The 20,004-nt window shown below is 45.5% G+C and overlaps 1 protein-coding gene across 4 annotated transcripts in view; it reads left to right on the plus strand.

The window, feature by feature from the left end:
- MTM1 (myotubularin 1) overlaps nt 1–2,343 on the plus strand; it is a 137,459-nt gene extending 135,116 nt beyond the window's left edge. For 3 of the 4 annotated variants that reach the window (XM_051833870.2, XM_002721329.5, XM_070067219.1), the window contains one exon: nt 649–2,343. In XM_051833870.2, coding sequence (XP_051689830.2) covers nt 649–816 — 168 coding nt within the window. In that variant the 3' untranslated portion in view covers nt 817–2,343. The remainder of the gene's footprint in view (nt 1–648) is intronic. The other variant, XM_008275032.4, reaches the window with a different exon arrangement.
- Nucleotides 2,344–20,004: the final 17,661 nt, after the last annotated feature.

Consider the following 20,004-nt stretch of genomic DNA (forward strand, 5'->3'; position numbering starts at 1 on the left):
GGTTGTTACATATTGCTCAAGCTTTCCCGAAAGCCTGTCCCTGCTTACTTCAAAGCATCAACTTTCAGGTGGCTGTTCTCTTGTCTATCTTGACCTGGGTGTGATTATATTAAAGTGCACACACTTTTAAACACTCATTGAACTTGTCAGAGCTGGCAGCCAGAAGCTCATTCCAGGTCTCCCACCCGGGGAGCAGGGTCCCGACCACTTGAGCCAGCCCTGCTGCCTCCCTGGATGCTCGTGATGAGGAAGCTTGAATTTGGAGTGGAGACACGAGTCAAACGTGGGCATTCTGGGAGGGATGAGCCCCGCCCAGCTATTGCAGGCATTCGGGGGTGAACCAGCAGCTAGGAGATCAGTATCCCCTTTCAAATAAAGGAATCAAAATTATTTCTTAAATCTCAGCGATGCACGTATTAAGAAATGTGCACATGCTTTGTTTCCCGGTGGCAAATAGCTGGGTGTTTTAGTACTTGGGGTACTTTTTGGTACAAATCAGTGGTGCAGGATTTCAGAAAAGTGCGTCTATATGTGAAACCTTAATGAAACAGCTCACTCAGCAAGCAGGGGCCAGAGCAGATGTGCAAAAAGGTGAGTTCCTAGGGCTGTGGGCTGCCTAAAGTGTGACTCCTATCTGATTCTCTCCAGCAGCCCAATGCAGTGGAGCAGCGTTACATGGAGCTCCTGGCCTTGCGCGATGACTACATCAAGCGGCTCGAGGAATTGCAACTCGCCAACTCTTCAAAGGTTTCCAGTGCCTCCACCTCACCTTCCAGCCCTTCCCAAATGATGCCTCATGTGCAGACTCACTTCTGACAGAGAACCCTTGTGCTGCGTTGCAGCCCTCAATAAAGGACTTTGAATTTGGGCATCTGTACAAAGTAGATTAAAATATTTGCCTCTGTGTAGAACTTGAACTAACATAATCTTAAACTCCTGAACATGTGCCTTCTAGAATACATATTACAAGAAAACCACAGTGTCCACACAGCAATCAGAAGAAAGGAGCCAAGATGAGCTTGTAGAAAATCCTGACAGTTTTCAAAAGATAAAATTTAAATTCAGCTGACTTCTATGGAAATACTGTGTGTGCAATATGTATTTTGTGGGCTTCATTGCAACACCGTTATTTTAAATTAAAGGGGGAAAATCTATTTGTGAAAGGAGTTTTCCTCAGGCCACTTACAATAGTTGCTTTAGATGATCTGCAACCCAATGCAAGTGTGAGGGATGCGATTACTGCCAAAACCAAATTGAGCCCAGCCTCCTCAGCATTATCCAAAAGTGAGATGTTTAAATAATTGCCAAGTATTCTACCATCAGAAGTGGTGACTTACAGAGAAATAGCCATGTAGATCAGTTGTTGATTACTTTGAAATTTGGGGGTATAAATCTTTTCCCGTAATTTTCAAGAGAAGCCTATTTTTATATTAGAAACTGGATGAGACCCAGTTAAATGCGGTTTGATTTTGTCTTTTAATTTTGCCAGTTCTGTTTCTCTAAATTCTTTCACGAGCTTGCCTAAAATTTGGAATCATCTTCTGGTTGCGGCAGAGCCCGTGTGTGGGACTGCTAAAGGATGTCAGGTCCGTGTGGCCGTGCAGCGGGCGTCTCCAGCAGTGCTGCTCTGGGCAGTGCAGCCGCTCTCCCAAGGGCTACCGTCTTGGATCCATGAGCTACTGCTGGAGTGTCATTCTTTGAAATAAATGCCCCAGATATATATTTGTTGAGCGTATTCTCGAAAGCAGTGTTGATGAATTCCAGTTTAAGTGGTGTTGGGTTCCCCCCTTCCTCCCAAGTGTGCAGAAAAACTGGTTCTACAAATCTTTACTTGAAGTACTGGGCAGTTTGCTTTTTTCAGGTTTGTTTTGTTTTGTAGTATTAAGGGAAATTTTAAATGCACAGTTCTATTTGATATTGGAACTAATTCCTTTTAGTAAATATATTTGTAAAAGCTAAGGCTAGAGTTAAAACAATTAATGTGTTTTACAATGATTTGTAAAGGACTATTTATAGCTAATATGGTTTTGATGTCAATGAATTAAGAGAGATTAAATATATCTTTGTAAATTATTTTATTTCATAGCTTAATTGGTCTACCAAACAAGACATCTCAAATATAATAGTATAATGTATGAATTTTGTAAGTATAAAATTTTATTAGACATTCTCTTGATTTTTGTAAACGCTGTAAATATTTCATAAATTAACAAAGTGTCACTCCATAAAAAGAGAAAAAGATAATACTAATAGCTTAAAGGATTTTGTGAAATTTCATGAAAACTTTTTCATGACAAAAATGCCTAAAGACCTGCTGTAATAAATATATTAACTAAAACCTAACATTATTTTCAGGACTCTAACTGTGTGTGTGTTTGGAATGTGTGCTGTATCATCTTGTGTTCTTTCCCTGGATCCACTTCACAACTAGTAGTCACAGCTATCCACAAGAATAGCTTTCACTGCAGTGAGCAGACACAAAACTTCTCAGAGTGCATGCTACTACGGTGGGTTTTAAGGGCAGGTAAAATATTAAAGTAAACCCTACTTGATGTTTCATTAGGGAAGAGTTTCAGATTTTTTTCAAATGTTGCCAGTTAGAAATTAGGTTGTTTATGTGTGTGCATCCTCAAGGAAGCTAACCAATTACAGCAGTAAACTAAAATTAGCCACTTTTTTAAAAATCAGGATTCTAAAGAGATGGAAGTGTGTCTTTGAAAACTCTGAGTCTTTCTGAATGCTTCACAAAGTTCTTCCTCAGACATTGTTGCCTTTAATGCTCACTCTGACCTCATGGGCTCGCTGCTATCCTGTTATCCCTGTTCTTCAACTGTGGAGAACCTCATTGGTCCAGGGGTTCCATGACATCAAAACATAGTCATCCTGGTGTCTAACTGGTCTACCTTTCTTGAGTTCCCACCGAATGGCCTGAGCCCTGCCCTCTGGAATAGAATGGAATAGCCTTTCTTCCTGCAATAGCCCTTCAAGAATTTGGCATCATATATGTTTGCTAATAGCATTTATTCCTAAGTGTAGTACTTTCTGAGCTGCTTTTGATAATGTATCAAAGGACATCCTTTTGCTTTTTTGGATGGAATAATACTCAAAAGTTTCCAGATAAGCTAACGAGGATCTCATCCTTGCAGCCCTTTCTACACAATGCAGCTCTGTGATGTCTACCACTGAGGTGATTTGTGACATTTGGAGGCATTGGGCAAAAGCAGGACTATTTAAAGGGGAAATAGTTAACATGTAAGAGATTATTACTGAGTGGATTCATATATACCTATAATTGGAAAATGTAATTGCTGGCCATTAAAGCAAAAGCAGAGGACACACGAGAGAAATAAAAAATGTGTGCGGGTTGCAACCTGCAGACAAATAGCGCCTTTTCCGAAAAGTGTTACACAAAGGGACTTCAAAGTTTGTAGAATTAAAAGATGTTTATGTTGGTGCCAAAATTTTTATTTTTTTTTTATTTAAAAATTCTGTATTTTATTTTTTTATTATTTAGTAAATATAAATTTTTAAAGTACAGTTAATGAATTACAATGGCTTCCCCCCCCATAATTTCCCTCCCACTCACACCCCTCCCATCTCCCGCTCCCTCTCCCATTCCATTCACATCAAGATTCATTTTCAATTATCTTTATATACAGAAGATTGATTTAGTATATATTAAGTAAAGATTTCATCAGCCTGCACCCACACAGAAACACAAAGTGTAAAATACTGTTTCAGTACTAGTTATAGCATTACTTCACATTGGACAACACACTAAAGACAGATCCCACATAAGAAGTAAGTACACAGTGACTCCTGTTGTTGACTTAACAATTTGACACTCTTGTTTATGGCGTCAGAAATCTCCCTAGGCTCTAGTCATGAGCTGCCAAGGCTATGGAAGCTTTTTGAGTTCGCTGACTTCGATCTTATTCCGACAGGGTCATAGTCAAAGTGCAAGTTCTGTCCTCCCTTCAGAGAAAGGTACCTCCTTCTTTGATGGCCCCGTTCTTTCCACTGGGATCTCACTCGCAAAGATCTTTCATTTAGGTCTTCCTTTTTTTTTTTTTTTTTCCAGAGTGTCTTGGCTTTCCATTCCTAAAATACTCTCATGGGCTCTTCAGCCATATCCGAATGCCTTAAGGGCTGATTCTGAGGCCAGAGTGCTGTTTAGGACATCTGCCATTCTATAAGTTTACTGTGTATCCCGCTTCCCATGATGGATTGTTCTCTCCCTTTTTGATTCTATCAGCTAGTATTAGCAGACACTAGACTTGTTTGTGTGATCCCTTTGACTCTTAGACCTATCATTGTGATCAATTGTGAACTGAAATTGATCACTTGGACTAGTGAGATGGCATTGGTACATGCCACCTTGATGGGATTGTATTGGGATCCCCTGGCATGATTCTAACTCCACCATTTGGGGCAAGTCCAATTGAGCATGTCCCAAACTGTACATCTCCCTCTCTTATTCCCACTATGTTTAACAGGGATCACTTTTCAGTTAAAATTTAAACACCTAAGAATAATTGTGTGTTAATCACAGAGTTCAACCAATGGTACTAGAACAAAACAGAGAAAATACTAAAATGGATAAAGTATTACATTGTACATCAACAGTCAGGACAAGAGCTGATCAAGTCACTGTTTCTCATAGTGTCCATTTCACTTCAACAGATTTCCCCTTTGGTGCTCAGTTAGTTGTCACCAATCAGGGAGAACATAAGATATTTGTCTCGGCCGGCGCCACGGATCACTAGGCTAATCCTCCACCTTGCGGCGCCAGCACACCGGGTTCTAGTCCCGGTCGGGGCACCAGATTCTGTCCCAGTTGCCCCTCTTCCAGGCCAGCTCTCTGCTGTGGCCCGGGAGTGCAGTGGAGGATGGCCCAAGTGCTTGGGCCCTGCACCCCATGGGAGACCAGGATAAGTACCTGGCTCCTGCCATCGGATCAGCGTGGTGCGCCGGCTGCAGCACACCGGCTGCGGCGGCCATTGGAGGCTGAACCAATGGCAAAAGGAAGACCTTTCTCTCTCTCTCTCTCTCTCTCTCTCTCTCTGTCCACTCTGCCTGTCAAAAAAAAAAAAAAGATATTTGTCCCTTTGGGACTGGTTTAATTCACTCAGCATAATGTTTTCCAGTTTCCTCCATCTTGTTGCAAATGACCGGATTTCGTTGTTTTTGACTGCTTTATAGTATTCTATAGAGTACATGTCCCATAATTTCTTTATTCAGTCTACTGTTGATGGGCATTTGGGTTGGTGCCAAAAATTTTTAAGTCCATGCATACAGAGGGTCTTCCAAAAGTTTATTGAAAATGCGTATTATAAAAAACCTGCATGGTTTTCAATTTTTTTGCTCCAAAATAAACTTTTAATTCCATTTTCCCACAAACTTTTGGAAGTACTCTTGTATGATTGAAATAAATTTCAGGCCAGCACTGCGGCTCAATAAGCTAATCCTCCACCTGTGGCGCCTGCACCCCAGGTTCTAGTCCCTTTCGGGGCGCCGGATTCTGTCCCGGTTGCTCCTCTTCCAGTCCAGCTCTCTGCTGTGGCCCGGGAGTGCAGTGGAGGATGGCCCAAGTGCTTGGGCCCTGCACCCTATGGGAGACCAGAAGAAGCACCTGGCTCCTGCCTTCGGATCAGTGCGATGCGCCCGCCGCGGCAGCCATTGGAGGGTGAACCAACGGCAAAGGAAGACCTTTCTCTCTGTCTCTCTCTCTCTCACTGTCCACTCTGCCTGTCAAAAAAAATAAATTTCAGCTGAATGTCTTTAGATGCACAGAGCCACTAAGAGCATGAAGCTGGAATATGAATGTTTGAAACAATCTAATACCTTAGCATTTATTGGTAGATTTATAACTCTGTGAAGGAGTTTTTAGCATGGTCTCTATTAAACACCTAGAGGAGGAAAGATCAAAAAAACAAATATTACAACTATTCTCACTTAGGAGGCTTAGGTTCATATATGGATATTCCTTATTTGCAATAATTGCATATGTTGGGCCATATAATCCCATATGTTGGTAAAGCCACCGAATGCACACCAGAATCCCATGTGGGTGTCAGTTCATGTCCCGACTGCTCCACTTCCAATCTAGTTCTTTGGGAATAGCAGCAGAAGATGGCCCAAGTGTTTGGGCCCTGCACCCACATGAGAGACCCAGATGGAGTTCCTAGCTCCTGGCTATGACCTGGCTTAGCCTCAGCCATTGTGGCCATGTAGGGAGTAAACCAGCAGATAGAAGATCTCTCTCTCTCTCTCTCTCTCCCTCCCTCCCTCCCTCCCTCTCTCTCTCTCTCCCCCCCTCTGTAACTCTGACTTTCAAAACAAATAAATCTTTAAAAAATAAATAAAATTCTTATGTCCTTAAAAAGAAAAGGTATTAATGGACTTTAAAAACAATAGCAAGGCTGGCGCCGCGGCTCATAAGGCTAATCCTCCAGCTAGCGGCGCTGGCACACCGGGTTCTAGTCCCGGTCGGGGCGCTGGATTCTGTCCCGGTTGCCCCTCTTCCAGGCCAGCTCTCTGCTGTGGCCAGGGAGTGCAGTGGAGGATGGCCCAAGTGCTTGGGCCCTGCACCCCATGGGAGACCAGGAGAAGCACCTGGCTCCTGCCATCGGATCAGCACGGTGCGCTGGCTGCAGCACGCCAGCTGTGGCAGCCATTGGAGGGTGAACCAACGGCAAAGGAAGACCTTTCTCTCTCTCTCTCTCTCTCTCTCTCTCTCTCTCTTTCTCTGTCCACTCTGCCTGTCAAAAAAAAAAAAATAGCAAACCACTTGGACACATCATTAAGACTTCATTCATTTTCCTAGTAGGTCTTGAGAACATGGTTTATTCTGTGCTTCTGAAATCGACAAGTTTCCCAGCACCTTCTGCATAAATTTTAAAAGAAAATTGTTCACCTGATTTCATGAGCTTTATCTCACAAGCCTGTATCAGTGTGACCCCCAAGCGGAATGTGCAGAGATCCGGGCTGCTGTCCCTGCTCTGGGATTGACTCATGGCGCTGTTTCCCAAACAGAAGGCATCAGTGAGGTCTCCCCAGCTCCCAGATGCTACACATCCGGAGGAGGCCTTGGCACCCATCTGCTCAGCAAGGATGTGGGCTGCACGCTCCTTAAGTGTCCTTAAAACTCCAACACGGCCCTCTTAGCAACACATTTTAATCCCTTGTTCATGTCCAACTTTTATAGCATAAATGGTATTTGCCTCATGTTTTCTATTTCTCATGGAAGAAATCACTACAAACTTAGCATTTATTGTCTTCCCCAATTTATTAACAGTTTTGGAGGGCAAAAGTCCAAATGGTTGTCACTGTACTAAAATCCAGGTACTGGCAAGGATGAGTTCCTTCTGGAAGCTCTGGTGGAGAAACTTTTTCCTTCCCCCTTTCCAGCTTCTAGTGGCCCCCTGCACTGCTGGATTCATGACCCCTTTCTCTGTCTCTCAGGCCAGCTGTTTAACATCTTAATATCGCTGATATCTCTTTGCCTCCCTCTGACATTTAAAAACTGGGCCCTTGTGATGAGGTTGGGCCTGTCTGGATAGCCCAGGATGATCTCATTTCAGGGTCACATAAATAGCAACCTTCATTCCCCTTGCTGTATACAAGAACGCATTCACAGGTTCCAGGGATTGGAATACGGACAACTATGGGGGAAGGTCGGTCATCATGTGGCCTGCCACACCTCAGTTCTCTACTTCCGGATGGTGGGCGAGTCTGCACACTGCCAGGTTTCCCATTACAATCTATACAAGTGCTTACAATTAGATAAATGACCAGGCCAATTCATTTTAACAGCCAAGAGAAAATATAGACCAACAATTGCTTCCAGTTTTATGTCCTGCTCCTATTTTTGCTTCTATACCAAACCATACCATACCCCAAGTAGAAGAAAGGGAGCTATTTACTGGGGACATAAGTGCCAAACACTGCCATTTAGCCTCCCTACAACCACCTAACATCAGTTCAAAAATTTTCTGCTCATTTTACAGATAATTCTTGTATTAGTCCACTCATAAATTCAACAGCAAGCTGTACTCTTCTTTTATTTAGAATTTTATTTGTTTATTTGACTGCTAGAGTTACAGACACTGAGAGGGAGAGACAGAGAGAAAGGTCTTCCATTTACTGGTTCATGCCCCAAATGGCCACAACGGGCACAACTGCACCGATCTGAAGCCAGGAGCCAGGAGCTTATTCCAGGTCTCCCATGTAGGTGCAGGGGCCCAAGAACTTGGGCCATTCTCCCAGAGAGCTGGATTGGAAGAGGAGCAGCCGGGATTAGAACCGGCGCCCATATAGTATGCTGGTGCCGCAGGCAGAGGATTAACCTACTGCACCACAGCGCCGGCCCCAAGCTGTACTCTTTTGGTTAGGGAGGTAAGGATGGTAAAACAATGAAGGAAAACAAAGAAACTATCACCACAGAAGGAAACAATCAGAGCAGAAGTACATTAAATGGATGCAGTGTGTGTGGAGCTCAAAGCAAGTTGTTATTCTTGAACTGTAATGTGTGCAAGCCTGGCAGAAGATGACTGAGACAGCCCAGGACCAGTGACAGAGCACATTAGGGGCCAGTGTGGACAATGGGTTTCAGGGCAGCAAGACTAGGGACGCAGGTCCCAATTTGATGCTACCATAGCTGACCAGGGGACAATGTGCCCTGAGCCAAGAGTAGACACAAGAAGAGATGTAGGGCTGGCATCACAGCATAGTGAGTAAAGCTGCCGCCTGCAGTGGAAGATGGCCCAAGTGCTTGGAACCCTGCACCCGCATGTGAGACCCAGAAGAAATTCCTAACTCCTGGCTTCAGATCTACCTAGCTCCAGCCATTGTGTCCATTTGGGGAATGAACCAGCCAATGGAAGATTTCTCCCTCTGTGTCTCCCTCTCTCTGTAACTCTGCCTTTTAAATAAACAGATCTTTAAAAAAGAAGAAATACAGATTGAGAAAGAATCAGTAACAGCTTGTGACTAGGAACAAGAGGCAAGAAGTAAGTCAAAGATAGTACAGGTTGAGTGACCTGATTCAAAATGTTTAGGACCAGAAGTGCTTCTGATTTCAGAGGTTCTTGGGTGTTAGAGAATTTGCAGATTCCACCAATTAATAAGATTCCATCAATTAATCCAAAATTCTGAAATGCTCTGATCTGAAACTTTTTGAGTTGCTAATGCTCAAATTTTTTTGATCTCCAAGAAGTTTGAATTTTTCCTTTTTGGATTACAGATGCTCAACCTGTAATAAAGTTTTTACTGCAGTTGCACGGCAAGTGGTGCTGTTTTCAGAAGGAGATCAAGGGAGAGGCCCATGTGGAATGTGCCAAGTATGAGGACTGGCGTGCAACATGTGCTTGAGTTTTGGCCAGAAGCTCACAAAAGAAGTCCCATTGAAACATGATTTGGCAGGGCACACGGCTTAAGCTGCCACTGGGGATGCTTGCATCTTAGAGTCTAGGCTACTCCAGCTTCCTACTGATGTGCATGGGAGACTGTGGAGGGTGGCTCAAATGCATGGGCCCTTGCCCCCCACATGGGAGGCCAGGATGGAGTTCCTGGCTCCTGGCTTCTGCCTGGCTCAGTCTTGGCTGTTGTGGATATTTTGGGAGTGAACCAGCTCGCTCGCTCGCTCTCTCTCTCTCTCTCTCTTACTCTGCAATTCAGATAAAGTAAACAAATCTTTAAAAAAATGCGATTTGGAGATAAAGCCATGGAAGTAGATGACATTGCCCAGGCAAGTAAGTAGAGGAAAACTGTCAGCTCCAACTGCAGATTTTAACGGGCAGGCTGAAGAAGAGGGGACCTGGACTGAGATGGAGAAGAAAGGTCACACAGGTGCAGAAGCAAACTGCTCCCTTCTGGAAGGTAAAGGAAAAGATCATTTCAAGGAGCAAGTGCTTAGGCTGGGAGAGCTGGAGAATTAAGGATGAAAAAAATGTCCAGTTAAATGCATTAAGGGCAAATGACTGAAGGAAAGAAGGGTAGATACGTGAAGAGTGCTCTTTCTAGGGGTTTGACCACAAAGAAAGGAGAGAGATTGGGTAATAGCTATCAAGAAATGAGACCAGGAGAATGGGCTGGGGAGGAGGACTGCATGATCACCTCCTGGGGGGAGAGGCCACTGGGGAGAGGTTTACGTAGACAAAGAGAGCTGCTGCCTGATGGGACAAGGCCACAGAGTAGGGAGGAGCCAAAGGATGCAGGCCGAAAGGGTTGTTTGGAATCACAGAGGGGACTTTTGCTCAGCAATTACAGAAGAGGGGAGTGGCTACAAATGAGGAAACATTTGCAGAGGGCTGTGGTAGGCAGAATAGTTGCCCCAACAATGTCCGCATTCTGAATCAACTGACCTTGACAAGAGGAGATCATACTGGATTATTGAGGTTATCCAAATGTCATTACGAAGGTCCTAAAAAGTGGAAGAGGGGAGCAGAATGTCAGTGCGCAAAGAACTCACTTGACCATGGATACCTTTGAAGTTGGAGGAAAGGACCACGAGCCAAGGAATGCAGGCACCCTCTAGAAGCTGGAAAAGCCAAGGAAGTCGACTTTTCCCCAAGCTCCCCCAAGCTCCCAGAAGCAATGCAGCCCTGCTAACACCTCAAATTTATCCCTGACCTCCAGGACTGTGAGATCCTACATGCGTGTTGTTCAAGTCACTGAGTTTGTGGATTCATTACATTGGCCATAAGAAATGAATACAAGGAAGGTAGAGAATTTGAGGTGGCTTGCATCTGATGACCTCAATGTTATGACATACCCCCCACCACACCCTAGTATCAGAGGACTGTGGGAAATTTACATTGGCCCAGAGCTGAAGAGAATAAAGAAGATGAAAATGGCCCTGCGAGTACCAAATCTCCCAGTGCCAGTTTTGCACTGCCCCCATGAAATTGGCAGAAGCAAATGCTCTTGAGAGCAACATAGCTTCATCCCAGTCCTCTAACAAGTCTCCCAAGTGATTTTCCAAAGAAACATCTCATGGGAAAAGTAGCAAAGACAGACTCCAGTGCAAACCACCAGAGATGACAAGGCAGAAGCAGACTTGGAAGACTTTGCATTATTTGAATACCTGCACACAAGCAGTGTGTGTGGTGTTGGTGCACAGGAGTTCGTGAGAGCCAATTGTGAGCATCTCTGCTTCACTCCTTATCCAGTGATACCACGCTGGGAGCTGGGCACTGGGCAGAGCTGGAAGATTTACACTGCAGAAACCAACGTGCTGCAAAGCTGGGTCTTCTTTATCCTTCAGAGAGCTGATAATTAAAACAGTTCCAGAATATCACTGGATTAGGGTATAAAATTCATATTCAGATTATCTTTTTCTCTAAAATATCTATTTATTTATTTATTTATTTATTTATTTATGACAGAGTTACAGAGAGACAGAGAGAGAGGTCTTCCATCTGCTGGTTCACTCCCTAAATGGCCGCAACTGCTGCAGCTGGGACAGGCTGAAGCCAGGAACCCGGAATTCCATCCCAGTCTTCCAGGTGGGTGCCAGGGCCCGAGGACTTGAGCCGTCTTCCACTGCTTCCCTGGGAACATTAGCGAGGAGCTGAATCAGAAGTGGAGCAGCTGGAACTCAAACTGATGCTCATATGGGACACTGAGGTCACAGGCAGCAGCTTAACCCAGTGCCATGGTGCTGACCCCAGTATTCGTATGACCTTTGAAGAAATAAAATCTGCCCCATAAGATGTACAAGTACTTTATGTTGATCCAAAATGTTTAAATAGATTACATTTTCAAAACTAAAAAATTGAAAAATAAAACCTGGGTAACCTTGGGTTTGTCAATGACATTTTTTTAAAGGTTAGTCAATTTTGATTTTTTTTAATTTCTATTTATTTGTTTTATTTGATAGGCAGAGAGACAGACATAGAGATGGTCCATCTGCTGACTCACTTCCCAAATGCCTGCAACAGAAGCTGAGTCCAGATCTCCCACATGGGTGGCAGGAACCTAAGTACTCGAGCCACCTGCTGCTGCCGCCCAGGGTGTGCATTAGCAGCAAGCTGGAATCGAGATCCTCTATTGGGTTCTCACCCTCTGGGCCTCTTTCATTTTGCCTTCCTTACCTAGAACCATGTACTAGACAACCAGGGCCAACCCCTATGTCTAGAGCCTGAAGAAATTATTCAAATTAGCGAATCCTAAACCAGTTTACTCTTCCTCACTTACTCCTTCCCACGGAAACCACAATAAAGGCTCTTGCGCCCACAGCTCCTGTCTGCCAACGACTGACCCCACCCCAGTGCACGTGGCTCCTCCAGTGGTGCAGCAGGGCCCCTTCTCTTGACATCTGCAAGTGTAACAAACTACCTTTCAGTGGTGGTCACTTTTGGTTTGTTGACCTTATCAACTGAAATCAATAGTGAAACCTACAGACAAAAGTGCAGGATGTGACTTGGTTTCTCCTGTGCCAGGCTCCTGCAGGAGGAAGCTCCCCCTGTGCCTGGCTTCAGCTGAGCAGTTCTCCAGCATCCGGCTGCCAGAGAGGACGGCTCCTCTGGCTCAGGTTCTCCAGCACCTGGTGAGCACTGGTGCCCAGTGGCCAGCAGCTACCCGTGGCATCTCATCTGCAGCTTCCAATGGAGCGACTCCAGCGCGGTGCCTCTCTGTGCATGTCCTTTCCAGCAGTCCCTGTCAACTGTTCGGTGAGTCCTGAGAACAGCGCCTCTCCGTGCATAGCTAGCTCCTCTCCACACACCGGAGGGTCAACTTCCAAGAAGTCCTCTCAACACAGGCACCTCGACAATTCTCTACCTTCCCGTGAACCACAGCCCTGAAAGTAGTAGGTGCTGCCTACAGCGGCTTTTGCTGTATTCTTTAAGGTTCTCTACTTCTTACTAGTCCAGTTCTTGTTATTGCAATCTCCCGTTAGTAATTCTCCCTATTAAACGTTCCCTCCTCAATTGACTGGTTGGTTTCTGTCTCCAGGACGCTGACTCACAATCTACCAAGTCTTGTGAGGGATCATTTTGAATGTTTCCTTTGGGACTATCTCAGAGGGGAAGTTTGAGTCCCGGCTGCTCCAATTCCAATCCAGCTCCCTGCTAACGTGCCTAGGAAAGCAATGGAAGATGGTCCAATAATCTATTACAATAATGTAACAACAGTAAAAAAAAAAAAAAAAAAAGAACTGGATAGAATGATTGAACAACATGGCCACCATCTCCTGAATTAGAACCACTCCAAAACTGATTCTAAATAATGATGGGCTGATTTCGACCTCCATCACTGATTAACTGAGTGCTGAATAATGAGATGTTGTTTGTACAGCTGGTGTGGGTAATGGGTCAGTGTCCTGAAGCCTAGAACTCTCTTTAAGGGAAAAAAAAGGACAGAGAATCTGGAGCTTGATTTTCTTATTTCTTTATATACAATATCAACATCATTAAAGATAAGAATTTCAGACAACTTAGAAAAATATAATCAAGATAAAAGTAAACAAGTTAATCAGGGAATATCCAATATCATTAAAGATAAGAATTTCAGGCAACTCACAAAAATACAACCAAGATAAAAATAGACAAGTTAATCAGGGAAACTGGAAAACAAAAGTAGGAACAGCAGATGAGGTCATTAAACAGAATGCATGCTACAAGGTACTGTATACTTTTCAGGGAGGGGCTATCTGTCTGTTGTTTTCAGCAAAGCACAGTGACACACAACCCACAACATAAAGAATCTTTAAGATAAAGATTAAATTAGCTGTCCCAAGTTGAATGTCTGTTTCTGGTATTGAAACTAGAGTGGCTTTAAAAATGATTTATTTATTTATTTGAAAGTCAGAGTTACAGAGAGAGAGGGAGGGACAGAGACAGAGACAAAGAGCTTTTGCATCAGCTGGTTCACATTCCAGATGGCCGCATTGGCCAGGGCTGGGTCAGGCCAAAGCCAGGAGCCAGGAGCTTTATCTGGGTCTCCTACTGGGAGCAGGGGCCCAAGCATTTGGGCCATCTTCCACTGCTTTTCCAGGCACATTAGCAGGGAGTTGGATTGGAAGTAGAGCAGCCAGCCTTGAACTGGTGCCCGTATGTGATGCTGGCAATGCAAGCAGTGGCTTTATCCACGACACCACAATGCTGGCCCCTAGAGCGGCTTTCTGTTATTTGTGAGGATCTTGGCGAGTTCTGAACCTAATCCACTGGAGCTCCTGAAGTTCCATTTCTACCCAGCTGAAAACAAATAATTTGTGTTTGTCCACCAAATCTAGTACAATAGTAAACACTCAAGAATGTTGAAGAGCGATGGGCAGCATACTTGTGGTATAGCAGATTCTATCACCCTTTCGAATGCCTGCATCCTACGTGGGAGTGCCTGCCTAGGATCAAGTCCTGCCTCTGCATTCTGATTATCCAGCTTCCTGCTAATGCACCTGGGAGGCAGCGAATGATGGCTCAAGTGCTTAGTTTCATGCCACCCATTGGGAAGACCTGAATGGAGTTCCTGGCTCCTAGCCTTGCCCTGGCCCAGCCCTGGCTGTTGCAGACATTTGAAAAGTAAACCAGTTCTCTCTCTCTCTCTCTCTCTCCCTCCCTCCCTCCCACTCTGCCTTTCAAATACTTAGAAATGAATATATAAACATGTTTTCAAAGAATGTTTAGGTGAATGAATGAACATCTGAGCCAAGTGGTTTCCAAGATTCAGTCCAGACCTAAAAAGCCACGGACCTACGAATGATTGTCTCCCATCAGGTTTGCTAGAAGCAGAGACTGAGTGAGGGATTTGAAGACATGTGATTTATTGAGAAAGAGCTCTCTGGAGAAAGAGGATGAGGCAGCAGGAAAGACAGAGGAAGGAACTGGCCAAGGACATGGCAGCAGCTGGTGTCTTCTGCAGCCTGTGGAGCACAGCTCCCCCATGCAGTGGCTCTGATGGCAAGCAGGCTCTTGTTCTCCCTTGCCGGTAATTGGCTGCAAGCTACCCCACTATGATGACGGACCTGGGTATGTGACCTTCTAGCTAGACTGCTCTCATTTTGTTGCTGGAGATGGGACAAAGCTCACCAAGTAGATCTGCTCAGTGTCCCAGCATTGTCCACATCAGCATTAAAACAACTTCCTTAATGCTGGTAAGTGACTAACTCGATTTTGAACTTGCCATGAGATAACAAAGCTTACATTTGCATCATACTTACAATGTGTCACTGTCCTAAATAGTTCACATACATTAAATGCATTCATTGCCATGACAGCCCTGCGATCGGTTGTCTTATGGTTATTCTCCCCTTTGGCAGAGGAGCAAACTGAGGCTTGGAGAAGTCCCTTACCCAAAGTTAGCCAAGTACAGGGTGGCAGAGCCGATTTCGACCTGAACCACCCACGCCCACATTCTGTGTTCCCGTGCACTTCATGCTGCCGCCTCTTCATCACTCAGAATCCCAAGTGAAGCGTTTCAGAATCTCTTTCTCACTCCTCTCTCCCCATTCACTAAGCCCTGCTGGTTAAAGTCAGCAAACCTCAGCCCCTAGTATCACTAAGTCAATTACCCATGCTATTTCAGACTTGGGAAGAGAGCTCGATAACCCGATGTAATAGCCGATACTGGAACTCATGTTTGAATACAGGTAGCTTTAGCATTTGGAAAGGTCCTGACAGCCAGCCCGGGTGGTTAAGACCCTCTGCTGAAGGCCTCAGCTGTCCCAAGGGCTGAGAAGCAGCCCTGACTCTACTGACACCCATCTTGCCAGAGGTGCAAAGAGATGGCATGCTTGTTTTCCCCCTTTGCTGAGCCTCATGGGGTAGTGATCAGGATGAAAAAAATCCCCCAGATCACTCCTTCCTTCTTAGAACTCCCTCTCTGGGCTCCCAAAGCCCCTCTACCCTGGCTCTTTCCCTGACACCTCCTGAACTCTGAAATCCTCTTCTATCTCCCCACTCCCACTCCAGTGTCAATACTCCAGTATCTGTCCTTGGCACTCTTCTCTCTCTATTTCGCGTGGTAAAGTCACACATTGGAAACTCACACATTCTCATCAGAAACAACGTCATGAGTGTAGAACCAGTCACTCAGACCCCTGCACCCAGCAGAGCCCCCTACACAGTACCAAGGCTCTTCTACGCTCTTGACACTTTCAATACTTTTGAACAATGTACCCTGCATTTTTCCTTTTGCACTGGGCTCCACCCCATATGCAGTTAGCTGGTCCAAGTTCTTGAGTTGTTCCCTCATGAGGCATAAACCTACAGCCCAGCCTTCCTCCTGAGTGCTGGACCCATCTGGTCAAGCACCCCGGACGTGTTCCAGGCTCTTTGCCTTCACACAGCTTCTCCTTCTGGCTTTCTTATCTCGGGGACTGGCACCACTTCCCATCCTGTCACCAAGGCTGAGATTTACTCTAAGGATGACATTCTCTCTTCCTTTGTCTTCCATGGCAGTCTTGGGTCCTGGACACCCTCTTATTTCTGACTGTTCTCACTCATTTGCGTATCACTCAGCCCCTTGCTTAACTATGGCTTCCTGGGGCTGGTGTTGTGGCGTAGAAGGTAAAGCCTCTGCCTGCAGTGCCGCAGCCTGTATGGGCACTGGTTTAAGTCCTGGCTGCTCCACTTTCAACCCAGTTGCTTGCTAATGTGCCTAGGAATGCAACAGAGGATGTCCCAAGTACTTCGGTTCCTGCCTCCATGTGGGAGACCTCAAAGAAGCTCCTGGCTCTTGGCTTTGGCCTGGCTCAGCCCAGGCCATTGTGGCCATTGTGGTGAGTGAACCAGCAGATGGATGGTCTCTCTCTTTCTCTCCCCCTTCTCTGTATTTCTGCCTTTCAAATAAATAAATAAATCTTTAAAAAAGGGGCTTCCTTAAATGAGTTTTTTTCCCCAGAGGAAATACATGGAATTGTTTATTGATTGGGGCAAAAAGTATGTCTCCAAACCCTGCCCTGCAGGTTGAGGCAAGTGGAGTGTCTGGAGCTTTGAGAATGTGGGGTCCCTGTGTGACAGGTTCTGTGTTCAGGATAGCTTGATACTGCATTTATAGAGTACACACCAGAAGACTAAGGGAATGTCATTTCAAAATCACAGAATGACGGGTGGTAGAGAGGATGCGGAGTGGCAGCAAAAGGCTCTCAAGCCACCTTTCAGCCTTGCCAATAGTTGAACTTGTGGTCAAGAAGTCTCTGGATAACTTTTGGAGGCAAAGTTAACCCATCTATGGCAATTTCTATATAGGTGATAAAGGTACAGTTCTCATAATTCCACTTAGCTAAACTTACTCAATGTTTCCTAGACAATTTCAAATTCACAAAAGGACCTATGGACACTTTAATGTTTTTTATTTATTTTATTTATTTTTTTATTTTTTGGCAGGCAGAGTTAGAGAGAGATAGAGAGAAAGGTCTTCCTTTTTCCGTTGGTTCACCCCCCAAATGGCCACTACTGCCAGCGTGCTGTGCTGATCTGAAGCCAAGAGCCAGGTGCTTCTTCCTGGTCTCCCATGTAGGACCCAAGCACTTGGGCCATCCTCCACTGCCTTCCTGGGCCACAACAGAGAGCTGGACAGGAAGAGGAGCAACCGGGACAGAATCTGGCGCCCCGAGCGGGACTAGAACCTGGGGGTGCCAGCGCCGCAGGCGGAGGATTAGCCTAGTGAGCCATAGCACCAGCTGACACTTTAATGGTTAATTTTACATGTCATCTTGGTTAGACCATGGCAACCACTAGTTTTGTTAAACATCAATCTAGATATTACTATGAGAGCATTTTTATTTATTTATTTTTTATTTAATAAATGTAAATTTACAAAGTACAGCTTTTGCATTGTTGTGGCTTTTTCCCCCATAACCTCCCTCCCACCCACAGCCATCCCATCTCCCACTCCCTCTCCCATCCCACTCTTCATCAAGATTCATTTTCAATTATCTTTATATACAGAAGATCTACTTAGTATATACTAAGCAAAGATTTCAACAGACTGCACCCACACAACTGCACAAGATATAGAGTACTGTTCCACTAGTAGTTTTACCATTAATTCACATAGTACAACACATTAAGGACAGAGATCCTACATGGGGAGCAGGTACACAGTGACTCCCATTGTTGATTTAACAATTGACACTCTTATTTATTTTTTATTTATTTTTTATTTTTTGACAGGCAGAGTGGACAGTGAGAGAGAGAGACAGAGAGAAAGGTCTTCCTTTGCCATTGGTTCACCCTCCAATGGCTGCCGCTGCCGGCGCACCGCGCTGATCCGAAGGCAGGAGGCTTCTCCTGGTCTCCCATGGGGTGCAGGGCCCAAGCACCTGGGCCATCCTCCACTGCACTCCCTGGCCACAGCAGAGAGCTGGCCTGGAAGAGGGGCAACCGGGACAGAATCCGGTGCCCCGACCGGGACTAGAACCTGGTGTGCAGGCGCCACAAGGCGGAGGATTAGCCTAGTGAGCCATGGCGCCGGCCGACACTCTTATTTATGATGTCAGTAATCACCCGAGGCTCTTGCCATGAGCTGTCTAGGCTATGGAAGCCTCTTGAGTTCACCAACTCTGAACTTATTTAGTCAAGGCCATATCACAGTGGAGGTTCTCTCCTCCCTTCAGAGAAAGGCACCTGCTTCTTTGATGGCCCGTTCTTTCTGCTGGGATCTCACTCACCGAGATCTTTCATTCAGGTCGTTTTTGTCACTGTGTCTTGGCTTTCCATGCCTGAGAGACTCTATGAGACCATTTTTAAATAAGCTTATTAGTCTGTTTTGTGCTGCCATAACAGAGTATCATATGCTGGATGATTTCTAATGAGCAAAAATTTTTAAAAAATTTAATTTTATTTATTCATTTTTATTTGAAAGGCAGAGTGCCAGAGAGAGACACAGACAGACAGACACACACATACGTCTTCTTTTGCTGGTTCACTCCCAAATGCCCACAACAGCCACCTCTGCCCCCTGCTTGTCACCCTGCGTTCCTTATCTCAGGGACTGATATCGCAGCCACCCAAGCCGGAAACCTCAGCGCCAGCCTGGGCCCATCCCAGCGTCACTGAGTCCTGTCCCAGGCCTGGCCTTCACTCATCAGCTCTTCCTCAGATTGCAACAACTTTCTAACTGATCTTCCCACAGCCTCTCTTGCCCTCTTCAATCCGTGTTCCACCACGCCACGCCAGTTATCTTTACAAAGTGAAAAGATGAGCTGTTCACACCTCTCCAAGAATCACTCCAGGTATCTCATACAACGTGGATTCTCAGTACTCCCCCACCAAGCTACTAAATCCTCAGATTCTCCATGGGGAAACTAACGAGTCTGTGTACCAATGGGTGCCCTGCGTCATTCTTCCACATCTGCCGACTCCCGTAAACTGCACATTCACACCCTCATGAAAGCCTCCACCTTCCCAACAGCGGCCACCGATTGCAGCTGTGAGGACAAGGGAGGCCCTGGATCTCCCCCAGTGAGCCGCAGCGTGGGCCTGAAGAGTCCCTCATGCCCTTGCCTCCCACATTTCGACTCCAGCTCAGGTGGGCATCTGAGCACCAGGCACTAGATTCCTGGTCATGCAGGATAGTCAGCCCAACAGCTGTGGGTTTGGCAGGACAGAAGGGTGGTGGGGCCTGTGTGTGCTGGGAGACAGTTCTCCAGGACTGTCTCAGGTTTCTGCACCATCAAGGTCCTCTGAACAAATGTACTGACAGCCTAGTTAAGACAGGACGTTCCAACACAGTGCAGCTTAGAGATGTCTCCCTCCCCAGTGCCTGTCTGGAGGCATAAAGGTAAAGAGCTCTCCTTCTCTCCAGGGGAGACTTTCTTACACTCCAAGGTAATGAGCAGTTACTCTCATGGGAAGGCAGAATGGGCAGGTTGTTAGCAGCCTGATACAATAGAGTTTCCTAAATTATGGAGTTCCTCTCCTGATGTACCTCACTGCATGTGCAGGTACCATATGGGTATCTGTGGGTCAAAAGAGGTTATGGGGCCAGCCTGCATTCAAGAGGAGGAGAAATAGATACCATCTGTTGATGTGGGAGTGACAAAGTGTATTGCAAAAGAGC

Source organism: Oryctolagus cuniculus, chromosome X, assembly GCF_964237555.1.
Source record: "Oryctolagus cuniculus chromosome X, mOryCun1.1, whole genome shotgun sequence".
NCBI classification, from domain to species: Eukaryota; Metazoa; Chordata; class Mammalia; order Lagomorpha; family Leporidae; genus Oryctolagus; species Oryctolagus cuniculus.